General features: G+C 40.5%; 1 protein-coding gene across 1 annotated transcript; it reads right to left on the bottom strand.

The window, feature by feature from the left end:
• Window positions 1-7,317: 7,317 nt before the first annotated feature.
• On the bottom strand, window positions 7,318-14,298 carry LOC105008749 (transmembrane gamma-carboxyglutamic acid protein 3). The gene is made up of 4 exons (XM_010868106.4): window positions 14,175-14,298; window positions 11,546-11,591; window positions 9,398-9,558; window positions 7,318-9,302 (listed from the first exon to the last, which is right to left on the bottom strand). Exons 2-4 carry the CDS (start codon window positions 11,553-11,555, stop codon window positions 8,712-8,714), a joined length of 762 nt encoding a protein of 253 aa, XP_010866408.1. The 5' UTR covers window positions 11,556-11,591; window positions 14,175-14,298; the 3' UTR covers window positions 7,318-8,711.
• Window positions 14,299-18,293: the final 3,995 nt, after the last annotated feature.

The following is an 18,293-nucleotide window of genomic DNA, read 5'->3' as shown; positions in this document are numbered from 1 at the left end:
ATCATACTTTGCATTTTTTTATTTGGTTGAGTTTAGGCCAAAACATTACACTATAACTATAATGAGTTACCTAAAGCAACAGTCTGTATGTTTTCCAAAAATACAAATAAAGAAACAAATTAGATTCAGACTGATATTTAATAAAAGGAGTTTTACTTGAGGAACCTCATGATTCCTGAATTTCTTGTAATGCACTTAAAATGTCATCCATTCCAACATTTGGCCACCAGATGGAGTCAATGTGCTGGTTATGCTCTGAATCTAGCGATGCATAATTTAATGTTCACTATCTGTGACACTTTCATGTCAGTGCTAAACCATCCCCTAATCAAATAATTAGATAATCACAAACATTCCAAGGACACAAAAAGAAGAAAGAGACATCGGCACTTATTATGGTAAACAATGTGACTATTGAGTGATGTTATCCACACACTTTGATTAAAAAAAGATATGGGAACAGCATGTGTCCCAAACCATACATATTGATAAAAAAGGAACAGTACATGTGTCCAAAATGGTACCCTAGCCCCTAAGAAGGTGCATTACTTTTTCACAAACCCCCATGAGCCCTGTTCAAAAGTAGTGCATTATAAAGGGAACATAATGCCAGATGGATGCAACTGAACTATCCCATTTCAACATATATAGTGCACAAAGATATGCAGGTAGTGCAACCACATGGTTTATGTTGGAAATTGGGTTAGCAGCAACCTATTTGAACTTAATCGTATTCCATAAAAAGCATCACCAAACTCCACTGGGTCTGTCTTATCATGATACCCGTCCCTACATACAACAGGCTGCTTCGTGTACTGACCTACATTCAATATATTCACCAGAACTGGGTTTTATAAATCTGGTTTACTTAATAAATCAATATGTTGGCTCTCAAAAGTATTCACCCCCCTTGGAATGTATTTATTGTGATAACATAAAATCTAAATTGATTTAATTTATAATATATATAAACAAAATCTACAAATGTTTCTAAATTAATAGACTCCAGAGATATTCAACACCTTGGACATTTTCTTATATGCTATCCCTGATTTGTAAGAACCTTGTTCCTTTGACTTCTTAATGTAGTTTTTGTAATAGTATTAACCAACTATTAGACCTCCTAGAGACAGGTGTATTTAACCTGAAATCAAATGAAACACCTTAATTGACACAGATGGACTCATCTAATTCATCTAATTATATGATTTTGACTTTGGAAAATTGGTTGCACCACAGCTCATTCCAGTCTGTCATAGCACAAGGGATGAATACTTAGGCAAACAATAATTTTTCTGTTTTTTAATTAGCTTTATTTTTCACTTTGACATAATTCCGTTTTTTTATGTTGAGGCAAACACCCTGGATCCATTTTGATTTCATGTTGTAACAATAAAATGTGGAGGGGGATCAATACTTTTGAGAACCACTGTAATATTCCCAAAACTGCAAACCCCACCCACCTGGCACTAAGGAATACTGAAGCAATCACTCTATGCATTTGGAAAATAGAAAGCAAAGGTATCTACAGTATACATTCTTTCTCTGGCCCACACTTCTTCCTGGTCCTTTTCAGACTTGGGTTTTCTGGGAATGATAATAAAGCTATTGTAAAATAAACAGTAAAATTCAAACTGCAGTGAGTAAATGTTAAAACATTTGACAAGAATCAGTGACGGGAGAGGGAATAGACCCATCGTCAGCTTCAAAAAGGTGGCAGAGCAGATCATCTGTACATTCTTCTGATCACTGGGGAAATACAGTGGGACAAAAAAGTATTTAGTCAGCCACCAATTGTGCAAGTTCTCCCACTTAAAAAGATGAGAGAGGCCTGTAATTGCTCCCACAGTTGATTTCTTCACACCAAGCTGCAGATTGCAGATTCAGTCTTCCCAGCCTGGTGCAGGTCTACAATTTTGTTTCTGGTGTCCTTTGACAGCTCTTTGGTCTTGGCCATAGTGGAGTTTGGAGTGTGACTGTTTGAGGTTGTGGACAGGTGTCTTTTATACTGATAACAAGTTCAAACAGGTGCCATTAATACAGGTAATGAGTGGAGGACAGAGGAGCCTCTTAAAGAAGTTACAGGTCTGTGAGAGCCAGAAATCATGCTTGTTTGTAGGTGACCAAATACTTATTTTCCACCATAATTTACCAATAAATTCATAAAAAATCCTACAATGTGATTTTCTGGATTATTTTCTTCATCTTGTCTCTCATAGTTGAAGTGTACCTATGATGAAAATTACAAGCCTCTCTCATCTTTTTAAGTGGGAGAACTTGCACAATTGGTGGCTGACTAAATACTTTTTTGTCCCACAGTAAAAATGTATATAGCAAGTCAGACTATGGTTTATGTTACTGTATGTAAACAAAATGAACATTTTAGGAATTCTGATTTGTCCAAGGTTTATTTTGTCAAATTTAGCCCTACTTATTTGCTATCTACTATACATGAAAAGTCAACATGTACAGTAGATATATTTGGCTGATTAGGACTGATACAGGAAATGTGTTTTCATCCTGCTCATGGTTACATTTAGACTTGGGCTCAGGTCAGGGAGACAATAATTTTTTTGACTGCTTTTTACTGACTGTTTATAGGAGTTAGGATTACACATCTTTGAACAATCTCACCCACCTGCTCAATTGTCAGGATAATGAAAGTAACATTGAGGTGAGGGGGGATTTGTTTTTCATTGGTGAAAGTGAGAGTTGTCTTGAAGTATTTCTTTATTAACATGTTAACTATGGGAGTATGTCTATGTATAATGATGTTGGTCAAAAAGAGGAATAGGATAACATTTGATTGCAGTTATTTCTGAATTGAAGTCAAACCATGTGTTGACTAGCAGTAATTAGCAAACGCGGTTGTTAGGAATGGTTTTGCTTGTGCTATAAAATGCTCCCCTCCCAGGAAGCGCAAACACCTTTCACCAACATATAAAAATATGTCAGGAATATGTTGGAGTACAGAGTTAGTACTATGGGAAGGTGGCACTGTAAAAACTATTACATTGAGAAGGTCTGCAGTGAATCTTCAAGATGTTTTGCAAATCAATTGCATTATCAATACATCCGTAGACCTATCAAATCTTTCCTTTTCTGGGTTTTTGCCTCTCCCTAATACAATTTTCTCCTGTGGATTTCTGTGAGGGAGAGACAAGAAACCTAGAAACAACATATCATGTAGAAAGGCCAGATATTAGTTCATTTTTATATATAAAGCTGTACTGCAGAAAGGTCACAGCTTGATTTCTATGTATAAATATAGGTGAAATAACAATAAAATGTGAAAACACGCATACACACTCACACATTTACTCAAAATGTCAAATGTTGTTCTGAAGACTGTGATTTATATACATTTTGTGTTACAGGAGTAAGCTACAGGAATGGCTAATAAGTCCATGTTAGAGCATAAATATATGAATTGCTCCCCATTTCAAATAAAGACCTCAGTCTTTCTATTAATAGTAGGAGTCTTTAAAGATACACACAGTTGCGGCTAGCAGTTTATAATACAGTGCTTTGTAGGTTGCTCAGAGTATAGCTGCATGCACTGTTGGCTACAATGTCCTACAGGCCCAGGACTTGGAATGAGAGCACAAACAGGCCAGCACTCAGGCTTATTACTGTAGAACCACTATGAGACAATTGTCCAATAACACCAATCTCTTTTTTTCTTGAGATAGTGAAAAATAAAAATTCTGAACAGGTTTAACTGCTGCCCCCTTATGTGGGACTTCAGGGTTAAACATTCTTACCCAATGAACAGCAGAAACAGTATCACAAAGACGGGCACTACACTACTGATGTACAGCAGGCTTAGATCCAGATGGCTGATATAGTACAATACTTTCACCCAGACCTTTAGGTAGTGTACTATATAAATAGTGAGGGAAACAATTATTTGATCCCCTATTGATTTTGTATGTTTTCCCACTGACAAAGAAATTATCAGTCTATAATTGTAATGGTACGTTTATTTGAACAGTAAGAGACAAAATAACAACAAATAAATCCTGAAAAACGCATCTCAAAAATTTTATAAATTGCTTTGCATTTTAATGAGTGAAATAAGTATTTCATCACCTCTCAATCAGAAAGATTTCTGGTTCCGATGTGTCTTTTATACAGGTAACGAGTTGAGATTAGGAGCACACTATTAGGAGTGCTCCTAATTATCAGCTTGTTACCTGTATAAAAGACAACTGTCCACAGAAGCAATCAATCAGATTCCAAACTCTCCACCATGGCCAAGACCAAAGAGCTGTCCAAGGATGTCAGGAACAAGATTGTAGACCTACACAAGGCTGGAATGGACTACAAGACCATCGCCAAGCAGCTTGGTGAGAAGGTGACAACAGTTGGTGCAATTATTCGGAATGGAAGAAACAAAAGAACTGTCAATCTCCCTCGGTCTGGGGCTCCATGCAAGATCTCACCTCGTGGAGTTGCAATGATCATGAGAACGGTGAGGAATCAGCCCAGAACAACACGGGAGATGAGACCAAAATCAAGCTCTTTTGGCATCAACTCAACTCGCCGTGTTTGGAGGAGGAGGAATGCTGCCTATGATCCCAAGAACACCATCCCCACCGTCAAACATGGAGGTGGAAACATTATGCTTTGGGGGTTTTTTTCTGCTAAGGGGACGGGACAACATCACCACATCAAAGGGACGATGGACGGAGCCATGTACCATCAGATCTTGGGTGAAAACCTCCTTCCCTCAGCCAGGGCATTGAAAATGGGTTGTGGATGGGTATTCCAGCATGACAATGACCCAAAACACACGGCCAAGGCAACAAAGGAGTGGCTCAAGAAGAAGCACATTAAGGTCCTGGAGTGGCATAGCCCGTCTCCAGACCTTAATCCCATAGATAATCTGTGGAGGGAGATGAAGTTTCGAGTTGCCAAACGTCAGCCTTTGGCAACTCGAAAAGTCAGCCTTTGGCAACTCGAAACGTCAGCCAAAACCTTAATACTTGGAGAAGATCTGCAAAGAGGAGTGGGACAAAATCCCTCCTGAGATGTGTGCAAACCTGGTGGCCAACTACAAGAAACGTCTGACCTCTGTGATTGCCAACAAGGGTTTTGCCACCAAGTTTTGCAGGGGGGTCGAATACTTATTTCACTCAGTAAAATGCTAATCAATTTATAACATGTTTGACTAGCGGTTTTCTGGATTTATTTGTTGTTATTCTGTGTCTCACTGTTCAAATAAACCTACCATTAAAGTTATAGACTGATAATTTCTTTGTCAGTGGGCAAATGTTCAAAATCAGCAGGGGATAAAAAAAAAGTTCCTCACGGTAGAAAAGAGTGCCATTTGGAATTTAGACTTAGCAATGAACCCAAGTCATTGAAACAACTCCCAGATATTCATGCATCCATTAAAAAAACATTAAAAAACATAATCTGGAGTGTGGCATATATTTATATATATGTACATGTACATACATGAATATATAAGAAAGAATGGAACCCATCTTTTATGTGGGCTATTCTTATTTTGGTGAAGTTCATTACATGTTTTTGGAATGTGTTTCAGCACAAATACAGGTGCGCGCACGCACAAACACACACACACACACACTTTTCATTACCTGAATATAAACCAACGCAAACAGCAGAGTAGATGAAAGAGCCTTGGATCAATAACTCACATTGAGAATGAACGGGCAACATCCAACAAACAATTGTCAAGAACAGGTCATAATAAATCCATAGTATGTATAAATCAAAATAATTTAGACAAATAATGAATGTAAGTGTACAGTGGAATCTAATAAAAAGCATGTGAATATTATGTTACATGATTTGGCTTGTTTGCACTAAAATGGAGAAAGTGATTTGGCTGTTTATAGGAAGACTCCAGACAGTTTTAGGTATTTGCGGCTTTGGCCTATTTCCATCTAAGTACCATGGGAAATGAATTCCTTAGTGCTGGAATGAAAGCAAACGAGCACTCAGCACGCACACAAACAAAAAAAGAGCTATGTTGACAAAGAACTATGTTGCACACAAGCTGTAATCCCTAAATCATCAATCCATCTACACAGGTTCAACACACATATCATTACACAAACAATAAGGGCTAAGAGTGTTGTGTAGTGTTGATTAGCTTTTCCTTCCCAGACTATCCTAATGGGATGAGTAATTTCACTGTCAGAACAGGCTAAGAACCATTGATCCTGGCTGACTACTGGAGGCCAAGACAATTGGTGTGGAGGGATGAGGGCAGACAAGGACCAGGTGACAAGGGGAACGAGTCGACAGCCACACCAGACAGAAGCAAACAGACAGTGCTCAGGTTTTCAGACCAAGACGGACAGGACCTGCACTATTGGAAGCAGACAGAATTCACTGATCTAGGTATTGCAGTAAAAGTTATTTTACAATCCCATTTTGTTCATCCATTGGCAGTGATTAATAAGTACAGTATAACACGGTGCTGGCATTGCAACCTGAGCAGATACTGAAAACCTCCTGTTGCATGTACTGATGGATGAATGAATGGATGGATACCTGGTTGAACGAGGTCTATACACCAGCAAAATAAACAACACTGTTTTTTAAAAGCAGTCAAAAGGCAAACAACAAAATGAGAAGCGTGAAGATGAGAATTCACACCCTTTAGCTGGTTCACAATAGTCTATTCAAGGGATTTTTAGGAATCTATTGAATCGACATCAAAGTAAAAAATGTAAACAGTTTTTCAACTCACTCTGAAGCATTGACAGAGATAGGCAGAGGGTTGACTGGAATGTTGTTGGAGCTATTGATCGTGCGTGTGGGTGTACGTGTGTGTAGAAGATAGAGATTATATTTGCTAGTAAGCTTAAAGGACTGGTACCAACTCCACACCATCGTTTCCCCAGTCACAGATTAAGCCTAGTTCTGGAATAAAAATAAAGGAAAATCCATGGGAATTCATTTTTACTTCTGTACTAGGCTTAGTCTGTGTATGGGAAACAGCCCATACATGTCTTGTGAGAGCTGTCAGGTCATCCAATAATTGTATTATTTGACATAAATTTGAATGCTTCAGTGCCTGACATTTTGCACCTTTTTTTTTTAGATAATATGTGTGTTCTTCCTATCATCTACTGGGATTTCACACAATTCCATCAAAAAAGTTCACCCAAAATCCAGTGATTCCATTAACTAAAACTGGTTCAGTCCTACTCTCTCTCTGTGTAGTTGCACTGAAATGGTTGCAAAATGGGATGTAGGTTGCTGGACGTTGGGTTGATGTATGCCTTGCTCTGCCCTGTTGCCAGTGAATTATGGATTTAGAAATCAACAAATTCCTCGACACATTTGTTGTTTATTGAAAATATATAGCTTGTTTACCTCACTTCCAAAATAGTTTAATCTGAGACATCAAGCTCCACGTAAGTGCTTAACATTTTGTGGTTACATACAACAGTGATATAAAATCATCCTCAATGTTTTCAGAGGAAAATTTAAAATGTCTTCACTAAAGATCAATAATACTTGTTCCAAACACTAATTAATACTCTTTAAATACAAAAATTCAATGTTTCCACATTTTGTGAATTTCTTCATCAGGAACTAACTAGCTGTGGAGCAGAGAGAAGCATACATCCAAGAATCACGAGAATCGTTTTTGCAGATGTTTCAGAACAGAGCTACAGTGACAGCAGGAGAGAGGATTTTGGGTAAACTGGCAGTTGAAGAAAGAAGGCCTAAAGCATTTTTGGTTTAGACATACATTGAAGAGGACAAGTTGATCCCAGTACGTTCGCTGTCACACTGGCATCTGTTTCTTTATGATTAACTTTTTCAGGAACTGAAAGAATACATAATATTTCTTGTATTATTTCCTCTCCTGGTTTTTTTGTGGAGTGCAGCCAGAAGGTAGTGCACGCAATCAACAGTGCACATTTGGCAAAGCCACACTGCTCTGTATATCCGGTCTTTTCTAATGAGCCACAAAACTCAACCTTCTGAAGGGCGTAGTCATAATTAGGGCTCAGTGACTTCCTAAATGCCTTTATCTACACAGTTCCAAACCCCCCTCAGGGAAGGGACTTGGCAACATTGAATTTATCTAAAACTCAGCTCCATGTTCCAACTGAAACTTTCATCTCTACATAGTGCACTTGTTCAAAAGTATTGCACTCTATAGGGAACAGACTTCCATGTCGATGTCTTCGTTACCGTGATAAGGCCTTGGCTTGCAGGTTTAGTGGCATGCCTCAGTCAGGAACGGGGCATGGAAGTTGTGCGGTAATATTCCGAGTTTAGGAGAGTAGTCAGTGTGAGGGAATGCTTTTTTTTCGATGGGGGACTAGCTGGTAGAGAGACGCAAGTGGTCAATACTGGCACCAACACGCAGCTATTACTGATATAACACCTCACTGCAGAGTCATAAGCACTAGTACATAGTGACGACCACATTCAGAGTACAGCGAGAAACACTGATGCATAACGGCAACACAAAAACTTTAGAGAAGAAAAAACAACACATCGCCCACACTGGCACTGGCAAGATAGATGTACAGATGGTCTTCTCAAGTGCAAACCGTGTACTGTGGTCAGTTGGTGATAGATACAAGTGCCTTCCTTTCCCAAGGAAAGTGAGGCTCTCGTCAGCCCCTTTAGGCCAGGAATAGATGTAGGGCAGGAGCGGATTGGACACAAGAGTGTGGCCCACAGCCCACCCTCCCTCCTACCTCCGCTCACTTCTCCTTGATGATTTCCTCGTATTTAGGTGGAGGGTCGCTGTACGGCGCCGACACCTCGTCACTGCTACTCTCCAAGTGTCCTGTCACCTCCTCATAGGAAGGGGGTGGTGTCGCGCCTGACAGACGAGACGTCACCGACACTGACGGTTCCTGGACGTACAGGGAGGAACGGATGTTCTGAGGGGGATGCGAATGGGATTGGGGGTCCTGGGGAGCACCGGCACAAACCAGCGACCCTCCACGCCCTCCACCTACGACCCTCTCCACACCGCTCACCACCACGCTGGGCCGGGACGAGTCTGGGTGGGAGGCGGTCTCAGAGTGGGACGGTGTGTCCCGGTGAACCAGAATGCGCGGCAGACTGCGAGTGTTGCGGTTGTTCAGGTAGCGGTTATGGGTGTAGGCGGGCCGCCGTCGGGTGGCTTTCTGCAACTGGCACCTCCAGATGAGGAAGAGGGCGATGATAAGGAGGATGGCTACGCCCAGCAAGGGAACCACCATGTAGAGGTGGCCCTCCGAACGGCTGTCCCGGTTCTGCTCGTGGCTGCTAACCGTGTAGACACTACGTGTCTTCCAAAACTCCATCTCGAGGAGAGAAGAGAGGGAAAAACCTAAATTTACATAGTGTAATTGAATTCATCAATCCGGTTGTATCTACAGTTGAGTGTGATAGGATTTACCGTTCTCTCCTTGTTTTCGAACACTTCGTTGGCCTCCTCGAAGCTGCAGCTCTCCTCCACGCATTCCCTCTCAATGTTACCCTGTCTGAACTCCTCCAGGAAACTGTTGGCTCGGGGAAAGCGTTTGAGAACGGAGTGAGCATCCTTCCCATTTAGAAACGCTACAGAGGGATAGAGAGTGAGTACTCTTTCCATCTACGAACATTACAGAGGTAGAAAGAGAGACAGTAGAGAGAGAAAAGATAGTGACTATTGCAATTTTGGAATACGATGGACAGTCAGACAGGAGGGAGTGACGGACGTGTGGAGGAGAGTGAGCATCCTTCCCAATTAAGAAAGCTACTGATAGAGATTTGCACACTGCAAAAACAAATAATATGAAAACAGAGCTGCACTTCCAAACTTCTTGCCAAATGTATGATCACATTAGAGACACATTTCCAACCGATCGTACAGACCCACAGAGAATCTGTTAAACTCTCGCATCTGACAGTGTCACACCCTCAGGTTTTCACCTGTTTTGTGCTCCCTGCTCCCACCAGGTGTCTCCCATCTTCCTATTATCACTTGTGTTTTTAACCAGTGTCCTTCGTTTGTTCTATGCCAGTTCTTCTTGTGTCTTGTGCCAAGGATCCCTGAGTTTTATCGTCTGCCAGTTCTGCAATCCTTACTGCCTGTGTACTGAACCTCTTCTTGTCCCTGACCAAGTTCCAGCCTGCTGCCTGCCTGTTTTCAAAGATCTACCGCCTGTGTACCGAACCCCCGTCTGCCCGAACCTGCTCTTGCCCAATCCTTTTCCTAAATAAACTATTTGCACTGTTTCAACCTGACTGCATCTGGGTTTAATTTTGTACCTATGTCTTTACAGTTAGGGAAAATACCAAAATCATAATCACAGGAATTACATGCATTTGTAACTATTTTGGAAACTACTACATTTAGTATGAACCTATCAGCAGTGCTATTACATTCAATATCATCATATCCAAGTGCTATTGGTCCTTAAACAATTCATGACTACGAACAGTGTCAACATAGTGTTCTGTCTTTACAAGTTTGTTTCCAGCAAGAGGTGAGATATATTTTGTTGGAGAATTGTGTTGGTTACATGCATTTTTATGTCTTTGTAATCTTACCCTTAACCAGCATCCTGACCCTAACCTATAAAACATTGCATGGACTTGCTCCGACTTACCTGGCTGAATTGGTCCAGCCATACATACCTACAAGTAACCTAAGATTGCAAGATGCAGGCCATCTAATTGTACCAAGAATTTCTAAACAAACAGCTGTAGGCAGGGTTTTCTCTCATAGAGCTCCAATGATCTGCTGATTACGGTTAGATATGCAGACTCAGTGCAACCCTTCATGTGCCTACTAAAGCCTCATCTCTTCACCATGGTCTATGACCCAGGGGTATGAAGGTGAACGGAAAGGCTTGGATACTGTCCACCCTTGCTGTCTTTCCTTGTGGGCTCTCATCACCATTGGCATGCCCTCTCTCCAATGCCATTCAGGGGCGGAGTCACTGGCTTACTGTTATTTCTCTGTTGCTGTCCTTGTGTAATGGGAGTGAACTCTGGGCGATACTCAACCCTATTTCAGGGAGGTTGCAGTTGCTTGGTGTCCCTTTGGTGGGTGTAGTTACTTCCTGCCTGTTGAGCCCGGTCCAGAGTTACACTCAGATAGGGCAAGAGTGTCACTGGACCCCCTGTCACAGTCCCAGTGTTTTACGCTGCTATATTATTGTGCCGGGGGAGTAGGGTCAGTTCTCCTTCTCCATTGTATATCCTTGTTAATCTAAGGAATGTGCTCTCTAAATGTTCCTTGTCTCCTGCTCCGTTTAAGGACATGAGGTCTTGGACAACACCTCAGGAGTACCAGGCTTGAATGACTTGTAGCATCCTTGTCCAAAGTCCTCCTAGTGGTGTTGCAGATCAAGACGATACCTGACCAATTCAGCTGCCACTCCCCTGACCATTCCCCCCACCATGCTTCTGACCTGGATTAGGTTATATAGACTCTGGTCACAGCCCACATGCATGTATTAATTACTACAATTTGTGCTCTTAAAATGTCTACCCGGCTTTTTTTTAGCAGAACAATCTCCTGTCTTGTGGGGTGGAGCAGGTCACGCATTGCACTTACCTTTCGCCATGCTACCACGCTGCTTCTCAGACCAAGACCCTCTGACCTGGGAGAGGAACAGAAGGGAGGCAAAAATATGCAGCATTTATTCACATTATGTCAAAAACTGTAGAAATGTACAGTGCCAGTCAAAACTTTGAAACACCTACTCAATCAAGAGTATTTCTTTAGTTGTATTATTTTCCACATTTTAAAATGATAGTGACGATATCAAAACTATGAAATCTGTTCTGTTGTGACAAGCAGGTCCGGTTCTAGGCATAAGGGGAGAGAGGGACCCAAATCAGATTTTGCTTACAGCCAGCACTGGTGACAAGGCAGGGTTGGTATACAGAAGACTATCATTATATCTGTATTGTAGTACTCCATATTTTGGTAAGAACAGCTCAAATAAGTCAAGAGAAATTACAGTCCATCATAACTTGAAAGATTGAAAGTCAGTCAATCCGGAAAATCGCAAAAAAAACATCAACCACTATGATGATACTATCTCTCATGAGGACCACCACAGGAAGCCCCCCGGTTAACTCTGCTGCAGAGGATATATTCACTGGAGTTACTAACCTCAGATATCATCAATTAACTGCACCTCAGATTGCAGCCAAAATAAATCACAGAGTTTAAGTAACAGACACATCTAAACATCAGCTGTTCAGTGAAGACTCCATGAATCAGGCCTTCATGGTTGAAAGAAACCACTACTGAAGGACACCAATAAGAAGAGACTTGCTACGGCCAAGAAACATGAGAAATTGACAATATACCAGTGGAAATATGTCCTTTGGTCTGAGGAGTCTAAATTTGAAGATATTTGGTTCCAACCATGGTGTTTTGAGAGACGCAGAGTGGGTGAACGTATGATCTCTGCATGTGTGGTTCCCAACGTAAAACACAGAGAAGGAGGTGTGAGGGTGTGGGCATGCTTTAATGGTGACACTGTCTTTGATTCATTTCGAAATTCAAGGCACACCATACCAGCATAGCTAGCACAGCGTTCTGCAGCGATACGCCATTCCATCTGGTTTGGAATTATTATTTGTTTTTCAACATGACACTTACCCAAAACACACCTCTAGGCTGTGTAATTTGACCAAGGAGAATAATGTAGCGCTGAATCAAATTACTTGGCCTCCACAATCACTCGACCAAAACCCACTCCTGATAGTTTGGGATGAGTTGGACCAAAGAGTGAGAGAAACACAGTGCTCAGCATATGTGGGAACTCCTTCAAAACAGCAAAAACATTCCAGGTGACTACCTCATGAAGCTGGTTGAGAGGATGCCAAAAGAATGCAAAGGATGATGCATCATCAAGGCAAAGTGTGGCTACTGCGCTTTGTTTAACACTTTTTTGGTTACTACATTAAGTGTTATTTCATCATTTTGATCTCTTCACTATTATTCTACAATAAAAAATAGACAAAATAAAAAATACCCTTGAATGAGTAGGTGAGTCTAAACTTTTGACTGGTACTGTATGTCTTGTCCTGTGAAATAGGCCTTATAGGCCAAATTGTGAAAACAAACCATGATAAAAACATTAACATTAACCATAAACTGCTGATAATTGCACACAACAATTTGTAAGTTTGGGGAAAAAAAATCCCAGACCCATTATGGCTACATCTCTTTAATTCATATGTAGGCTACAAAAGGCTATCTCTAAAAAAAACAGAGAGCTGTGAATGTTTCAATATGGTAGGTTTCCCTTAAAATGGCAGTGACCTTTGCAATTCATGATGGAAGAGCATGCTCTCACACTATAATGGATGTATATAATTTTGTATATGTCTACAGACCACCGGACCACCATGATGTAGTCAAGGCCAACCTTACAGTAAATATTCTACGTATAAATGTGCCAGAGAAGGAACCCCTGGGAACGGGTGGTTCCCATAGCAACAGAGGTTAGAGATGAACAGTCGCGCGAGAGCTACTGCACACACTCCCAGATCCTGGCTGTTTCCAAAATTCAATAATTACGGGAAAGCGTGTGATGGAGATGGAATATTAAAACTGTGTCTGTCTAGACAGCAGGGTTTTATGTAGCCTAACGCAAGCGGCACGCACAGCAGTCGCACCGGCAATCTGCCATAAGAGCAGCACGTGATAAACGATTCCTAAATCAGTCTGGTGTAGACCAACGAGACATATGCTTGTAAAGGCATCAGTTTCCCGGCTTGCGTACACCATCTGAAATAGCCTGATCTCGTCATGTAAAAAACGGTGTAATACATTTCAGAATACGCCTGTTTGAAATTGCGCTTTTCAAAAACAAAAAATACGACTTTACATTATCCAACAAACATTGAAATAGGCCTATCAAAAAATTACATTTGATGGAAAAAAATAAAACGTGTTATTCTAGTGTTAAAAGTATCGCAGCAAAGGAGCTATAGCTGCCACAATAGCACATTAAATATTTATAATGACTCGTGTTGAGTTTGTCAATTTTTCAGAAAAGGCAGACCGTTGCTGTCCGCCTCTCTTTACTCACTCACTTTATCCACCAAATGTAGAGAACATAACTCTAAGAATAAAATAATGGATTTTTATTAAATTAGACCGTTTCTCAATATCAATTGAAAACTTGTTTAGGTTTTTTTTTTTAAATAAGAAGAAACCCTACCTTGCACACAACGTTTACAGCAAAGTATTCTCCATGTCCATCCCTGTTTCTTTTACAAGGGAGTACCCCAACACATGAGTCAGTAGCACACGGTGACCGAAATTCCACTCATCCAATAGCAGAAAAGGAATCCCCGGAATTAGCCAATGAAAGCACTACTATGATTTTTCAGACATCCCTCAATGTAAACGGAGACTGACGGGTGGAGTGGGGACATAAACGCGTCTCTGGCTACATAATATTGCTTATTTGGGGGAAACGTATATAATTTAACCTACGTCTGTGAGATAGTACTAATAAATGTTTTGCTGTTGTTTCGTTCATATGCCTATTTTGTATACGCCGAGTGAAAACCCCCGAAGTCAGTTATACGCCACACCTTATACCAAAAGACTTCCTATCCCAGAATTCCATCGGTTGGTTTTCCACTGTGTTTTCTTCATGGCAATGAGCAGGGGGATCCTTCTAGCTGACGTCCTCCAAGACTGAAATAGTCGACACGTCATAATCCCCATAAAACCTAGCGGAAAATGCGTTACTGGCGGTTACGGTTTTTTCGCATTTCACCAGTCATTTTTCCCCTAAGGAATTTAAGAATCGCTTCAAATAGGCGAATGGCTGTTTTTCGTGTTGACTTAACCCTGCTCTGCGTTGTGATAACCGTGTACATATTCTCAGGACAAGGTGAAAACCCAGTTAACAATTTTCCGTTGTCAAAATGTGGTTACGACGGTACCTGTTGACCGAAATTAGGTAGCACCAACGTTGTCAGTCACATTGTCACAACCGGAAACGTAAATTTCCTTTTTGTCGCCACCATAGACATCATATATAAAGGCTAGATACCTTGTCCGCGCTAAAGGCTAATTGAGGTCGACGTCCGCACATGGCGGCCATCTTGCCACAGGCCGCTCGCTCACTCGTAACATTGTGTTTTATGGTGCATGTACTTTTAAATAACCATAACTTGCACATTTTTCTACCGATTTTCAAACGGTTTGGTTTGTTATAAACGTCAGAGATAAAGTTATGACACTGCATACATATGAACCATTAAAACCATGGACTTCCATATGAAAATATCCTTGAACAGAACGAGATAGGTGTAATGAATATACAAACAAGGTATGTATGTTAAATCAATAAATAGGCTACAGAATGGCAACAAAACATATACACTTTTGTACTATTATAATAAAATTACTATTATAAAATAATTTTAATTACTACATGTTTTTTCTTTATGCCGGATAACAAGCATCTCTGAACTGACCACATTTCAGCCCTCTAGGTCACTTGATATGACTTTAGAAACAACTGAGCCCTAGCACCAGGTCTTGTGAAGCTGTGTGCAAAAGCAGATCAATATAGAATGAAATGTAGTACTTTCGACCATTATTTGCCAAGGTATGGTCATGCGTATTGTAAAATGCCCTATGGAAACTCTCCATAGGACTTTGTCAGACAAAATGCTGACAATAAAATGCTTACTGTGGGGCAACCTCTTCGTGTAGAAGCATAATGAAATCAAATCAAATGAAAGGTAACACTGATGTTACTTGTAGAATATTTGGATTGTATGTCAGGGGTTCTGATATAGAATGACTACAAAAAATATGTAATAATTACACAAGTCTCTATTTTTAAACTATTATAAGTGTGACATTTATTTGCACACAAAAAATAGGTACATGATTCCCCTTTACAAATATAAATAAATCATTTATATATACACAAATAAATAAATGCTGTAGAGAGCACTACACTACTGTTGAAGTAAAAGAGGACAGTACCTTGAAAACACATACCTTGGGCTAATGCCCTTTGAAAAGGACAGTTTTATTAAGTTTGTCGCATGTTGTTGCTCTGTAAGCTGAGGATTGTAAAACTTAAAAAACAGGGACAGAATTATTTTTAACAGCCTATGGTGGTGGATGTCTATCCCAACACAAACATCCTCTGAACCGATCCTTTTTCAGACAATGTAAACAACCTCAAGCAGTTTGATGGGCTGTGATTTTCTGGTACTGCCTGATGACTGCCGAATGACCCACTCTACTGCCCTGATGACACTCATGGTTCCCTCTGATGGAATCACCAGACCTCCATTGTTTTTTAAATTCAGCATGTGGTAGCTCTGGTCCTTGATGGCAGATGCAGCTTGTCACCAGGCTGGCACGGCAGACATCACACGACAGCTTCTTCAGAGCCTGTCGCACAACAAATCTTGAAATATTAGTTAGTAATATCATAACTAATAACAATAATCATTAATAAGCATGGGGAAATTAAGGGAACACTTCCCTTTTTGGACAATCGTGAGATTGTTTTCCCCAGATTGTGACTATTGGCACTTTTGGTTATAGGGAAAATCGACTTTCAGTTAGCCTTCACCTGAAATGTACATGAGAGCGTTGTCCACAAGACCATCGAAGTGGACGGGAAGGTAGCTGTGATCTTGTACTAGGACAGGAATGTCAGCAAACGGGGATGGAAGATCTTCTCCTCCTGCTGCATAGGACACATCTACAGCTGACAGGCTGGTAGAGGTGTCGATGACAGCTGGTAGGGACTCTGTGTCATCCTGTGCCGTCACATTGCCTCTGCATGGTTAAACAACCTGGGCCATCAGCTTTACATCCTAAAGATGTACTTGAACTGGCTGGCATTAGGGTTGTTATTCGTTTAAGGAAAAAAAAAGATATACAAGAATTGTACACAGATATTCAATACATGCTTTAAAATGTTTTATGCTTAAAACATTTTTACAAAAAAAGACTAATTAGAACTAGCCACCCCTGAATGATCTTTCCACATAAAATAGGTTGAATGACATTATCATAAAATTCAGACTGTATCAGTGATGATAAGTTCTGCAAACAAATAGTCAAACACAGGCATTTTTCTAAATACTCAAAATGGTTTGTGACACTTCCAGGTATTGTGTATGTCTTAGGGTTAGGGTGTATGTCTGCAGAAAACACGTTACCAAAAGTAAAAAAACATATGGACCGACAACTGAAAACAATACAAGTCACTTAGTGTTGCGGCTGGTAAATATAAATTATGAACCCTACCAGATACTCTGATGGAGTTGAAGAGAAGCTCCAAGTGGTCCTGGCTGAACCTGTAGGTCAGGACATATTGCTGTCGTTCAAGCAACAAAGGAACCAACCGGATTGAAAAGCATGTGCAACTTTGCTGGTTAGCAGCTAAACTGTAACGTTAGCTGCCATAGGTCTCACTCAAAGCTTATTGTTATTAGCCAGCAAATAACTACAACCACATCCACAAATATTGTAATTTAGACAAAAGATTAGATGTCATAAAATCGTTATTGGTGTCAGTAAAACCTCTAATCGAACAGCTCGTTTGTGATATCTGCCTTGCTAACTTGAGCAAGTAGCTGTGATCCAACTATGCTGCACGATTTAGACGTTTTTAGAATAGAAAAGCTGCAATTTCAACATTTTCAAGCATTCAGAATTATAGCCACGTTAATAACATTTGTAAGAAACCAAACTGTTTGTAAATCCGTCAAGGTTTCAGCGAGATAAGAGTATTTGTGTTAGTGCTGATCACTCACCTTATATTAGGTACCACAGAGCCCGACAGGAAGCCTGCCTGTGACAAGATGGCCGGTGATGCCGGAAGGGAGTGCGCCTTGAGACGTCTAGCCTTTAAATAAGATGTCTATGGTCGCCACAACGTAACTAATTGACGTTGTCAATTGGTCGCTAGCATGTCGTGACAACGTGGTATCTCTAAGGTTGTCGGTTGGTAACCGTGAACCGAAGTCATCCTATCCAGTTGACCATTCATTGCCATTTTACTCTTACATCTTTTTATATTCATACGTACAGCTAGAATATGTACAGCTAAATTCGTTTTTGCCCCGTCAACAACTTGACAGTTTTCTCCAACCTTGTGTTTACCTGCTCTAACTGTTCCATGAACTCTTAAATGTGCACAACACATTTCAGCAGGGTCCTACACCGACGTTTAGTTTTACACTGAGTTGTTATGTATAAATATTATACATTTATTTTATCAACCCCTTCCCAGATATAATAATGGCAATGGTGTTAGATCATCACTTTTACAATTCTGTCAAATGTT

The sequence above is a fragment of the Esox lucius genome, chromosome 7 (assembly GCF_011004845.1).
Source record: "Esox lucius isolate fEsoLuc1 chromosome 7, fEsoLuc1.pri, whole genome shotgun sequence".
In the NCBI taxonomy this organism is placed as follows: Eukaryota; Metazoa; Chordata; class Actinopteri; order Esociformes; family Esocidae; genus Esox; species Esox lucius.
This window is presented reverse-complemented; position numbering and strand designations above follow the sequence as displayed.